The following is a 13,235-nucleotide window of genomic DNA, read 5'->3' as shown; positions in this document are numbered from 1 at the left end:
TGTGTGTGTGTGTGCGAGACACTCACCTGGGGGAAGTCAATGAGCATGTGGTAGGCTCTGATATACAGTTCATGCTGCAAGAAAAAAAAGGAGAGGAGAGGTGGAAGTTAAGACTGTGATCATCCATCCAATAAAGCCCCCCCCCCCCTTACTGGGCCCTGCACACTACTGACAAGTCCACATGTGGGTCCCATTACAGAACAGTTCAGGAAAACAGAAAAATAAAATGGTTTTTTTTTTTATTATTATTATTTTTAATTCAAGTTGAAATGTCAATATGTGACTATATCAAAAACTTTTAAAATCCATAATCTTGAACGTGTGTCTTTTGAAACTCAAGTATTGTTTTCTTTTTGAGGGCGGACGGAGCGAGTGAAGCCGCCTACGTTACAAAAAAGGAGCTGCGCATTATGTAATCTTCAGAGGGGAAGGAAGGAATCTGGGTGAAAGTTCACCGTCAACAAGGAGACAGTTAATCCGACCACACCGGGAGGAGGCAAACCAGTAACTCTTACTGGGGGGGGGGGGGGGGGGGACGGACAAACAAAAGCAAGGAATTTTTTGTTTGTACATGATGGCATTTGGAAACATTAACAGTGAAGTGTCTTTTCCAGGAAATGTGTTACACTTGTTGGAGGTGACCTTTTCTCAGAACTGTCATGAGCAAAAAAAACATATTTTTGACTAAACACATCCAGCAAATTCTCTGAATTCTCTTGTTATTTAAGTCCTTTGTGCTTTCGGTGACACCGACGAGTTCAAAAGTTTGCCAATTATCAATTTTTAGACGACGTAACTGCGCGTCACGATATCTTTAAGAGGATAACCGGTCATTTTTAATTATCGCCCAGCGCTACACTACTTACTCTGGTCCTTATCGGCAATGGGCTTCATGTCCCGTTGACTCGCATGCCGAACACTGAAGGTTACACACCTTAAAGACTGTGCTATACAAGCAGAGCAGGTATTTATGGCACAACTTCACCCACTACCAAGGGTGCCATGGAGAGGTCAAAACTTTCCGTAGCGTTCACAGAACTCGGTGACGATATTAAAAAAAAATAACAAAATAAATGTATAATCCATGTTAAGTGCTTTCAAGGCAAAAAGAGCTGCAACCACCCACTGTCTGCAGACCAGCAACAGTAACGCTCTGCAACATCATTTAAAATCTGCAGACGACCCTGTTTTTTTTTTTGTTTTTTTAAGAATAAGCAACTCTTACATTACTGTGAGTTGAAAAACTTGTGGCCGAGCGTAAAGAGAACGTATTGGTTCACATGTTTCACGGTGCGGTGTCTTGCCCAAGGACACGTGGACAGGAGGACACCGTGGGAAGGCCCTTCAAGATTAACCCCCCCCCCCTGCCCTGCCTTAGATTCAAGGTTCGGCCATGATACTCCTGTGCAGTGGCCTATTTGTCACTTTCTTATTATAGAATCCGCTGCATGGCCGACGCTCCCACACACACACACACACACACACACACACACACACACACACACACACACACACACACACTTCACGTACAGCGAGCTGGTTAGCGTCTTGCTTGTTCTTACCACTTGCAGAATGGTGGGGTTGCAGCCGATGATGAAGGGCAAACTGCGGAAGCCCTTGATGCGATGGGCGATTCGCACCGGCAGCTCCTTGTGCAGGTACTTGGCGCTGCTCTGAGATCAGACAGCGGACGAGGAAAAGCAAGTCAGCGGGGAGTCACGCAGATCAAAGAGCTCAAAAAAAAAATATTTAAAAAAAGGTAAACTTGGCGGTTCTCTCATTGTTTTAGTTACCAGGATGTGGTGCCCATCGGGAGACTTCCCAGAATACAGCAGGGTTGCTAAGGTCAGTCGCACTGAGGCCTGGGGAGACATTAACACGTACGATCACACACACACACACACATGTTTGGAGTCAGGACTGCGGGTCACGTGACACTGTGGGACACCCAGAAAGACTTTCCGCCATCAACACATTAATTTCCTGACCCACGCACATTCAGAAATAGCAATAATAAATTGTTATAAATAAATATATAATATAAATAATAAAAATGTAAATAAACCATCTCATCAAAGAATAAAGTAGCTTAAACAGTATATTTTCAACTAGAGAAATGCATAACTTGGTTAAGGAAGCAATAGATAAACCGATTAAATCGGCTGCGGTTAGCTTCTCTATGGAAGCAAGAGATACAAGTATGATAATTGTACATGCCACTGAATACCAAATATTGAAATTCATAGCGTTTAAACATTTCCCTTTAAACTATGTATCTAAATGTATTTGTTATTTACAGCTGAAAGAATACGGATACAATTGTTACACGTGCCATAACTTCCCACGGGGATGAATAAAGTATGTTTGATTCTATTCCACAAAACACAAATGTAATTATAGTCAGATCTAGACGGGGCAGTGATATTATAAGCCTATTAATTCACACAGCCTGTCATTTATTGCCAGTTGTTCTCCTGCATTTGGCAGCTGCGCCTGTATCGGAGTAAGACTCCGATAGGACAAGGACTCCGTCATATGTGTGTAATATTATTTTAGGAGAGAAGACAGGTTTTATACAAGTTAAATTGTTGCTTGTTATTTGCAGGTAGTGCAGCAGGAGTTATAATGGCCCGAAGGGAACCCGCTAACACCAAATACGGGCTTCAGGCGTGTTAACTCAGTCATTTAGAAAGCTGTGTTGACTCTGCTATGACAGTGTGAACACGTTGGCTCAAGTGATCCTTTGCAGAACCGGTACAAAGTACAAGATCCATGAACAGCCACAGCAATGTCAATCTTTTGTGTGCGTGTCCCCCCCTCCTCTTTATTTAATCCCTCTAATCATCTTATGACCTCCACCAGAGCCCTTTGCTGGGACCCACTGCACCAGGTTAATGTGTATCTCTAAGTCAGATGACCGAAAAACTGCAGCCGACTATAAATCAGCCACAATTGTGCACTTACACATATATTAGTCATATTGCTTTGGACAACTTCGTTGTTGCAGCCGATGTCCATGTTGGGGAAGGGCGGTGGTTTAATGACATTATTATTGAACTTGAGCATGCAGCTGCAAATTCCTTCCTCATTTAACAGTTAACTGTAAAGACATACTTGATGTGTGTGTGTGTGTCCAGTCATATTAAACAGACAGCTGGAAATCATTTAACAAAACTATTGAGGCCTTCATATTCTTTCTTGGCATAAATAAAAAATAGTTTGAGAAGAAAAGGAGGGGGGTGGAAAAGGTTGTGGAGAGGAACAAAAAAAAGATGCATTCATAATTGACAACATGTTGCCATACAACAAGTGCTGGTACAAGCTGGTATTGTGAACTGGGTCAACTTGACCTCCATCGCTGAAACTTAACACCCGATGAAACGAGCTTATAGGCGACAGCTTTTCCAGTGCAGTCACCACCAGAGACATCATTTCTCTGGTGGACATCATTCCTTCCCCCACCCCAAAGTGACGGCGTTACTTTGTCCCCGACGAAGGTCACTCGCATAGAAAAACACAATGTTCTCACAAAGAACCGCGACGCTGCATTCAGGGACTCGGCGGAAGAATCGTTTAAAATAGCGGTTAGAGCTAATTTAACGGGACTCGCAACTATTGAGTTGCTATAATATATGTATTTTATAATCGTGCACATAATCGAGATTAACACACACACACACGATATACATAATTAGTTGTCACGGGAAATGAATTGCATCAAACAATAGCTACTTTTGTTTAAGTTTGACATAACGTCGCGCTGGCTCTTCGATGCGTTTTTACTTTAAATAAACACACGGTTGTGTAACGTAACGTCACATTGGAGAAAGCCAGCCGCGCGCGCACACCTCAAATCGGGTGCCCAACTACGAACTCTTACTACACGAGTTCGCTTCGAAATACGAAGCAGCGTCGTATTTTACGTGCCCTCTCCCAGTGTCCGCGAACGCATCGCAAAACCCCTCGCTAGCAGCTAGCTTACTCGCCCCCTCCTCGTTGTCGGAGCAACGGGTATCAGAAGAGCGCACGTAATGTCACGTTTTTTTACCTTTTCTGCGGAAACGTCGATCGCAGACTGGTTGTAAAACGAGGTGACAGTCTTCGACCGCTCCCTCGCCATCTCCGAGAAGCCCTGCATCGAGGACGTGGACCGAAACCTGCGGCTCCCGGCGCCGGACATCGGCGGCACTGTTGTGGTGAGGGTGGCCAGCAGGAGGTTGCCGAGCCTCGGCCTGAGCCCGCAGGTCGCGCCGCTCAGCATCTCCACCGCGATACCCGCCAGTACCGGACGCATTTTTTGGGGGGAAAGACGAGCTGTAGTGAGTGGACACTCAGGGGGTGGGGGGGGGGGGGAAGGGGGCTGCCCTGTTCCCTGTTATTAGCAGTGAATGGTTTGCTACGAGGCCATTAGCTTTGCGTCGAAATGGTGCACAAAAGGCACGCATCCGAATACAGTAGAGAGGGTACAGAAAGGGCTTTGCCCCCATTGGCCAGCAAGGGGAAATCTGGGGGCGACGCCGTGACAGCTCAACCAATCAGTCGGTCCAGAGGCGGAGATAACCACGCCCCTTGTACAGAACTGCAGGGAACAGCCGGACTTGGCCCGATAAACAACAAGTCCTCTGGCCCGTGACACTGAGCTCGAGAGGAAAAGGGGCGACACGTGCATGTTTACAAATCCTGCGCATGTACTCGAACTTGATTTGGTCTAAATTGTACAATATAACAATACTGAGTTACAAGTAAAAGTCATCCTAAAACATCAGTTTGTGTTTTTTGTAACATATATACACACACACACACACAAACACCACAACTGCAGACACACACAATCACAAAATTTTAAATGCAATTATTTGATTTATTAAATCAAGAATATGTGTACAACTTCATGACAACACATGGGTGAGTTGCACACAGAAACACACACACACGGTAGAAGTACTGTAGGATTAGACGCAATATAGAAGAAACACAATTTACTGCATTTACTCAGCAGCCAGTAAGAAGGCTGCTTTTCTACACAGCAGTGTTGACCTTTTTAGTGAGGACTGTTTGCATTACATAACAGTTACTTTTAACAGCAAGGTCCAAAGACTGAATTAATTCATCCTGACTCACAGTTTTGTCTCACCGTATCAAGTTTTTTTTTTAAACGCTAAGGTTAGCATTTATTTTCTGGCAAACATTCAAAGTACATGTTAATTTAACAGGAAGGCACTCAATTAAAACGCAATGTGTGTTTTTTTTGTTGTTTTTTTGTTTTTAAAAATAGGCTCCATCTTTTATAAGCTACAATATAAAAAAATAAGCAGTAATTTGCAGGTTGAGTTTTCGGATTTCACTTTCCAGAGATGCACACAAACCGGGTCAGGAATTCCTGGGAATGTCAGCACAGCCACATCGACGGGCCATTTGCTTAATCACCATTGTGTTTGCTCATTCGGGGGATAATGACTATAATAATAATACACAACTACATAAAAAATAAAATAAAAGAAGTGTGTGTCACATAGCGACAATTGACAAATCTCTTCTGTTGGCTGCTATTCCCAACAGCAGCAACATTGATGTATATTGGGATACAATTCTGCTCATTAAAACGGTTATTTTACTGTTGATCTCACAACATAAAAGTCCCTTTTCCTCAAACTGAGACAGAGCGGCATGTGGGAAACAAACCGTAGCTCGTAATGACCTATATTCCTCCCCGTTAGAAAAACACCTGACGGTCCAATCGTGAGTTTCAGCCACGCAGCACCGAGTTGCTCAGGAGGACTTCTCTCTCTTCCACACGATCACCATGTTCTTGTCGCTGAGGGCCACCAGGAAGTGGAGCTCGGGGTCCATTGCTACGCTGTTGATGGAGGGACCCTCCACCTGTCCGCGGTCCTTCCTCACCAGGGTCGGCCACTCCAGCACCTGCCGAATCAATCAAGGACCGCGTTAGCGGGTCAGCGGCGGTGAGCAACGCTTCACATTGACGCACAAAAAAACATATTTAGTAGCAACACCAGCAACTTGTGAACACATCTGTGGTTTTTAAAGTGCTAAAGTGTCAATAAAGAATTTAATTTTTCCACCATCTGACTACTTTTCCAGCAATGTCACCGTGTTCCCATATCTCATTAAATTACAGTTGATGAGCTGAATGGGAATAGCATTTATGCCTACCGACATAAATAGAGGGTTCCCCTACAATATTTCATAAAAGCAGAGCAGTGTAGGTTAATAGGACATTTTTTTTCGAGAAGATAAGATACCTCAGTGGGAAGTACGGGTTTCCCCGTGTGGAGACTGTTTTTCTGCAAGTTGGAGACGTGGTACGTCCACAGCCTGCCTTTGTCGTCACCACACACGATGTAGGCTCGGCCTAGAAAAAAGGGAGAGGGGAACGAGCCGACACGCATAATGTCAGCACCACCTCAGGCTCAGGTATACATTTCCAGTGGAATACGCTCAAAATAAAATAAAAAATAAAGGCAGAAAGGCAGCTAGAGGAGCATCGGTGTAATACTCGGGTGAATAGTGTTTATAAGATGCGTAGTGAGTAATACATTTGGGGAAATTACCTGGGCAGGTGTTGAGAGCCAGGTAGGGGATATCAGTGTTGGCCCACTGCAGCTCAGCCAGAACCACAGCGCAAACCGCCCTGTCCTTCTTGTCCGGCCGCTGGGCCTTGGTCCTGCTCCAGCTCCACAAATAAATGGAACAATGCATGTAGTTCTTGGAGGCTAGATGACAAAAAGAGGAGAACATTTAAGCAAAGTCATGGCACAGAAAACAAGGGGGGCAATTTCGGGGGAAAGGATTTTTTTTTTGGTGCAGATCTCGCAGAATTTAAGATGTTCTTAAAATGTTGAAATTAAGAGAGCTGGCAAACATTACCTAATTTTGATTGATCAGACCTAAAGTTAAAAAGCATACAACACATGTTTTATAGCTGGGTTGTATGTACTAAATACTTGTGGGTAAAGTCAGACATGGAGTCCATTGGAAGTCATGGTCTTAAGAGACAGGAACCAACAAAAACAAAAGTATAGTGCCACCTAGTGGTGAGCAAACTACTAACACAATGTGAATTTTAATAAGCCATTAGCTAGTCCTCATTTACAGTACAGTGGTATACTGTAAAGAGCCTCACTTACCCACGATGTCATCCGTGAGAAAACTAAGGCCATCAATGGTGTGGTAGTCATGGTCTTTGTCTTCCTTCTTATATATAGGGAACGTTATCTCCATCTCTTTGGCCCTATTGAGAACAACAAAACACACTAAATGTTACTGGCTGGTCCGATGTATCTTCGGAGCAAAGTGACACTTACATGGACACAAGGACACAAACGCGTGCGCACGCCGCGGAAGCCTTTACCTCTTTGTGGTGGTGTTGTTCTTGTTGTTGTTGTTGGCACCGAGCACTGTGTTGTAGCAGTGCAGGCCGTCCTCGCAGGCAGTCAGCAGGTGTGAGCTGGGGGACGCGGGGGGGAGGCAGATGTGCAGAGGGGTGGTGCTGATCTCCAACACAAGCAGCTGACTGGAGGGACAAACAGAAATATTCTCAACGCTGCAGCCGGCACCTCGACAAAACACACAAAACCCTGCTGGTGAGGCTTGTTTAGAATATTAAATTTAACTTTAAAAATGTATGGAGGTGTGTCGATTTGCTTCCAGTCAAAAAGGTGTGACATTTGATTTCCTAAAAAACTAAAAATGTACAGACTCACTGGACAAGAAAAGAGACTTTTTCTCCAAGCATAAATACTCACACTACTTTGTAGTTGTACTTGCTATCCACGCCACCGATGTCCCACATCACAATCTTCTTATCATACGAGCCCGCTGCGTGAGAGAAAGTGAACTGGTGAGTGATACGGTGAAGTAGAGTATATGATGAGCCTCAATGACACCTTTTTTTTTTTTTTTTCCTGCTACAAAATATAATACTGCAATTTGCCTACCTACAATAATCTACGTGCCTTTTAAAAATGATTCAACATACTTTACGAGAAACACCGTTGCAGTCATTGAGTTTTTAATTAAGAATTATTATTCTATGGGTCTGACGATGCTGGAGCCTCTGAATCGGGGTGACTGTCCACTACACAGAGCTCACGCCCGCCAGTTCTTAAAAATCAAATCAAATAAAAAGTAGCCGTGTCTCACTGAAGAGGAAGTTTCCCTGGTGGTGGTTGAAGCGGAGGACCGACAGCGCCTTGCGGCTGGCCCGGAACTCTCCGTAGGCCACGTTGTTTCTGGGGTGGATCAGTTTGACCAGCCCCCTCTTCCCACCCGCTGCCACGATGCTGCAGTGTTGAGCCGAGGCCCCGCCTCCTCTGGACATCAACACCGTGGACCAGGAGAGGGAGAAGAACTCCTGTAGTGGGAAATGACAGATGCAAACGAATCAAGCTGGCATTATGATACGAATACTGACAATTGCAATAATAAATTCTAAAAAAAACAATACATGAAGTGCTCTAAATGGTCTGCAAACGCCATGCTGTCACTATAAAATCGCTTAAAAAATGTCTCTAGTCATCTGTGAATGTAGGTGTAGAAATCAACCATTTAGAACAAAGTTCATTCGATGATTAATGGAGCAAACCTCTCCAGGAACTTTGTACTTCTTCATCACCATCCCGGTTTCACAGTCAATCACACAGAGAGAGTCTCCACCACAGGTAGCAACCAAGCGGCTTCCTCCTCCGGCGCCTATGGATGCATGAAAAAGGGGGGGAACTGAGTTAAAGCCTTTTCGTTTTTGATCATCTAACCCCCAATTAAAAAAGGCCTCGGGGGTTGCCCTGATGAATCTGAGGTTAACCATTTTTCTTAATCTGTTGAAACGGTACCGGTGGAATCTGGCAGCGGCTGGAAGGCACAGGCCCACAGCTGGGTAGAGAAGTCTTCCGAGCTGTCCTGTTTACTGTGGCACTGGAGGACGTGGAGAGGCTTCAGACACACCGGCTGCTGGAGGAGGGGAAGCATGGAGACACAAAAGGGGAAGACGGAGAGGAGGCGATTATAGGTGACTGATGGGGTGGTGGGGGGGGGGATATAAAGCTGAATGTAGTTGAGACATTATTGTGGACCAGATGTAATGCAGACCTCTTTGGTGGCGTCAGGAACAACAACACAGGGTTGAGTGTCTAACAGCTGTGCGTACATCACCTGCATCCTGCTGCAGCTCTTCATTTTGGACGGCGGGTCAGCGTCTCTCTGCCGGTCCGTTCGGTTCTTCCGTTGCATCCGAGCTCCGTCGCCCTCTTTGGTTTGTTCCACTTCAGATCCTCTCCCGGGCGCCTCTGCCCTCCCCCGCCCTCCGGTGGGTGTGGCGGGAGGCCGACTTATCTTGCGGGGGCTCATCCTGACGCCGCTGGTCTGGGTTAGCGTCGGAGGTTTGCGGCCCAGGACGGATTTGCGAGGACTCGCTTCGGCCGGGGAGACCGGGAGGTCGGAGCGCAGTTTCTTGCGAGGCGTCAGGCTTACGCCGGCGCCAACTAGCACATGTTGTTTCCTCTTTGTAGACGTTGAGACGTCCTGAAAGAAGAAAAAAAAAGCAGCTAGCTTTAAAATCAGCTCATACTACTACTGGTACTCTCTAAAGTGACTTTATAGTTTCAGAATCACAATGACAGCCAGTTTAGGTGGAGATGGTGTGTTGAAGCGTCTTTTTGAGATCTTACACAGTTCTCCTTCGTGTCTGCAGACCCCTTGGTCTCCGGTTCTCCCTGTGGTTCCGTCAGAGAGCGCAGGTACTCCTTAGCAATAATCTCCACCTAAGAAGCAAAAGGATACAAAGAGCCAGACGAGTCACTGAAAATGTAAAGAGGGCAACGCAAAAGAAAGAAAAAGGGGCCCAAACTTCTCCCAACGTCGTTGACGTACCCTCCATTTGGTGAAGTCGCTGACTGAACTGGGTCCGTATTTAACCTGCTGACGGGCGGCGTTGACAAAGTTTTTCTTCAAGGTGGACAATTTCTCCGCTGTGATGGGATCCGGGAGAGAGAAGCTCTTCTCCCACACGGCAATGATCTAAAAATGACCCAAAAAAAGATGGAGACTTTGTAACCGAACTGGCTATTTGACATTATTCTTAAGCCTCTATTACTTGACCCGAGTATATAAGGAGGACAACACTCCAATTATAAAATGAAAGCAAAAAAGTAAGCAGTCGGTTCCATACCCTTGTCCTCAGGTTCTCACTGTAGACATAGCGCAAGTGGTTGGCAGTAGTGCTGACATCTTTACCGTTGTGAATCCTCAGTTTGGGCAACAACACCATCAGCTTGTAATTATCACTCACCTGGAGGAAGAAAAGTAACGCGATCAGTCAAATATAAAAAGGCCCAGTGAACTTTTTCATGACCAAAAAGCTAAAGAAGACGTTTTCATTCGATATTAAAAGTTACAGTAAAATAGATGTGAATGCAGAGATAATTTTTGTGTCATCAACTGCATTACATAAAATAATAATTAATTGATTTGGACTGAAACTAGAGGTGACAACCCCTAACCGCTGGGTTTTAGGGTGGCTGAACACGGGGAAACTTTCACGCAACTAGTACCATTGAAAAAAATAAATAAAAATCTTGTCTCAATGCAAATAAATCGTTTATTTCCCCTTTTTTTATTTGGTCGCTTCTCCTGTGTTGTAAAACTAAAAAGAGGCTGTGGGTCAAAAAGAGAACAATGGATCATTTCACACTCTATTCAAGGATGCATGATCCAATTAGCCTTTGACAATTTAATTAGATCGAAGCTGCGACCAACAAAAGTTCTGCGAAAGTTTTCACAATGCAAAGCCAGCCGTGAGAATGAGCTTGCACAACATTATGGTCCTTTAAGATTTAACAGGAGATGGAAAGACAAGTGTGAACATGACCTTTGACCCTGACATGACTACTTAAAAAAAAAAACGAACCCCCCTAAAATTGTGGACTAAACGCAAATAGAAAGCCACCAGCCACATCCTCACAGTGATGTACAGGTTGTCCTCCATCTTGAGCTCTTCCAGACTGCTGAGAGACTCCAGAGTGGTGACATCCTCCAGCTGGTTGTCGCTGAGGTCCAGGTAGCAAAGCGCGGGCAGCTCCAGGTTCTTGGGTAACTCCTCCAGTCCGTTCCCGGAGAGATCCAACCGCTCCAGGGACTGGAGCCGGGACAGCAGCCTCACGGGCAAGTCCTGAGGCTTCAGTCCCAGCCGGGATAAACTGAACACAAGAGAACTTAAAGTTAATGGTTCCCCTCCCCGAGGCAGGTAACTAAACTCAACACCAATAAAATCTGCAACGTTTCTTTCCAGCTCAGCGTTTAGATTGCAAAAGTAAATTAAATGGTCGTCGACACTGAGGTTCCTCGATCACATGCACAAATAAAACACTCAAAATCTACTTTTTCTTTATCAACTTCAGTTTCAATTGTGACATAAATGCACAAAAGGAAAGAAAAAACTTGGTTGTGACTATGTTTATATATTTTTTTAATTCTACTGACACCTATCCATATTATCTTGATTGGTGCATGAATAACAATTTCAGTACATTTAAAAAGTCCTTGAAATGTAATAGAGTGTATTTTTCTGCACACAACAAATACTGTACAATAAAAATTGAAAAAGCGAACACTATCGTAAGGACAAAAAAAAAAACATGCTTACTTTAGTGTCTTGATTTGCTCCAGTTTGTTGGTTTTTGGGGAGCCTTTCTCCAGTAAAAGTGTGTCCGTTATTTTCGCCATTGCTTTAGCTGTAGAAAAATAAAAGACCACAATTCGGAAAGTTAAGATAATCAACTGTGGAGTGAAGCCAGGGTAGAGAAGAGTGAATTCAGTGCCCTCTTCTTTTGTAAGATTCAGGTCTGACCACACCCATCATCGTCATCACTGATGGGTGCTTCCAGGTGCTGTGCTGCACCTATGGTGACCCACCGGGGAGCACCAACCACACCCTGAGCACTCAGTCTACATTGCTGCAAAGCTTTTAACTTTAACTTCTGCACATTCCTGTGCAGCTCTTTTGACAAATTTCATTGTATTTTTCATACTTTTATTTAACATTTTGACCCTCGCTTTCATTTGTATTTTCTATTACTTGTTTATTATATATATTATATATCTTACATTTGAATACATTCTACACTGGTTTTCATCTTTCGTTACAGAAGTTACAGATTGTCGATGTTTAGGCTGGTTTTCTTTGTTCACATTCATACTGCAATACACATTGACCCCCCTGTGCTCATTGCTTACTGGTTTTCACAGAAGACAATCCACTCACCAGTGGATGTGCCTATTGTTGGGGGTAGTTTTGAGGTGATTATAAGTGTGTATATATATATATATATATACACTTTAAGATTGGACTCAAAACTATTTATAATGCTTTTTGTGGGTTTATGGTCCACCTAATTACCAAATTAGCCGAGCTACATCACTACTTGCACATACTGCACAAGCCCTCGAGACCAGACTAATTAATGCCTAAAAATGTAAAATGCAACTAGTGTTTCTCTTTGTATTAAAATGATTTTCCACAATAACAACAACAACAACACAGACATGTTTCAAGTTTCAACTGCGTGTTTTGTAACTCAAAACAACAATTACCTCTTGAAATATTATAAATTAAAAAAACAACTTTATTTTCGTTTATAAAGTATATTCACGTTTATTCGGCCCCGCCAGCCACGTTGGAAGCACCACTTGTATTTCGAGGCTGCTACGTCCACATTACAGACAATAAACCACTTATTTGTGAGTTTTAGTGCGTTTATATTCCATAAGCAAATATTAGGTTAATTAATTTGTTATTATACATGATTTAAAGGACTTACCGACACTCGATAAACTCCTTCTGTGGCTGCTGAGCTTTCCCGGGGGAAACTTAGTTAGTTCCGGTGGGCGTGGTTTACAGTGATGGGTTTTTAAAAGGGGCGTTTTTCCCCCTGAGCTGAGACTTCCAGGCTGAATGTGGAAGCCCACAAGTTGACAGAAGTACTGAGACCTTGAGTAAAAGGTAACTGAGGTACAAAGATACAAGTACACGTTCTGTATTCAAAACCAGCACCAGAAGTACCCATTAATGCCGAATGTCCTATTTCTAAATATGATATGCTATTACTGGATTATCATTAGTGATGCATTACAAGTGTAGATGTAGGGGGCCGATTTTGCCCATGTTGCTTAACCCCCATTATAAAATAGCATATTCAAAATTACATTGTGTACTTGGTAAC

At 43.9% G+C, this 13,235-nt stretch overlaps 2 protein-coding genes across 3 annotated transcripts in view; both read right to left on the bottom strand.

The window, feature by feature from the left end:
• bckdk (branched chain ketoacid dehydrogenase kinase) overlaps window positions 1-4,450 on the bottom strand; it is an 11,058-nt gene extending 6,608 nt beyond the window's left edge. Inside the window, exons 1-4 of the mRNA XM_034550832.1 lie at window positions 4,049-4,450; window positions 1,794-1,862; window positions 1,563-1,673; window positions 27-74 (exon numbers count right to left, since the gene is read on the bottom strand). Coding sequence (XP_034406723.1) covers window positions 27-74; window positions 1,563-1,673; window positions 1,794-1,862; window positions 4,049-4,294 — 474 coding nt within the window. The 5' untranslated portion in view covers window positions 4,295-4,450. The remainder of the gene's footprint in view (window positions 1-26; window positions 75-1,562; window positions 1,674-1,793; window positions 1,863-4,048) is intronic.
• Window positions 4,451-4,840: 390 nt separating this feature from the next.
• lrwd1 (leucine-rich repeats and WD repeat domain containing 1) lies at window positions 4,841-13,040 on the bottom strand. 2 transcript variants are annotated; one of them, XM_034550831.1, is made up of 16 exons: window positions 12,834-13,040; window positions 11,660-11,747; window positions 10,979-11,213; window positions 10,187-10,306; window positions 9,889-10,035; window positions 9,687-9,779; window positions 9,172-9,540; window positions 8,853-8,970; window positions 8,606-8,712; window positions 8,164-8,374; window positions 7,767-7,839; window positions 7,373-7,534; window positions 7,149-7,252; window positions 6,573-6,734; window positions 6,264-6,373; window positions 4,841-5,922 (listed from the first exon to the last, which is right to left on the bottom strand). In XM_034550831.1, the coding sequence occupies exons 2-16, from the start codon at window positions 11,737-11,739 to the stop codon at window positions 5,770-5,772; spliced, it is 2,244 nt and encodes a 747-aa protein (XP_034406722.1). In that variant the 5' UTR covers window positions 11,740-11,747; window positions 12,834-13,040; the 3' UTR covers window positions 4,841-5,769. The 2 variants fall into 2 exon arrangements, with proteins under 2 accessions (XP_034406722.1, XP_034406721.1); XM_034550830.1 differs by having other exon boundaries at window positions 8,853-8,967; window positions 12,834-12,933.
• Between the last annotated feature and the right edge of the window lie 195 nt (window positions 13,041-13,235).

The sequence above is a fragment of the Cyclopterus lumpus genome, chromosome 14 (assembly GCF_009769545.1).
Source record: "Cyclopterus lumpus isolate fCycLum1 chromosome 14, fCycLum1.pri, whole genome shotgun sequence".
In the NCBI taxonomy this organism is placed as follows: domain Eukaryota; kingdom Metazoa; phylum Chordata; class Actinopteri; order Perciformes; family Cyclopteridae; genus Cyclopterus; species Cyclopterus lumpus.
This window is presented reverse-complemented; position numbering and strand designations above follow the sequence as displayed.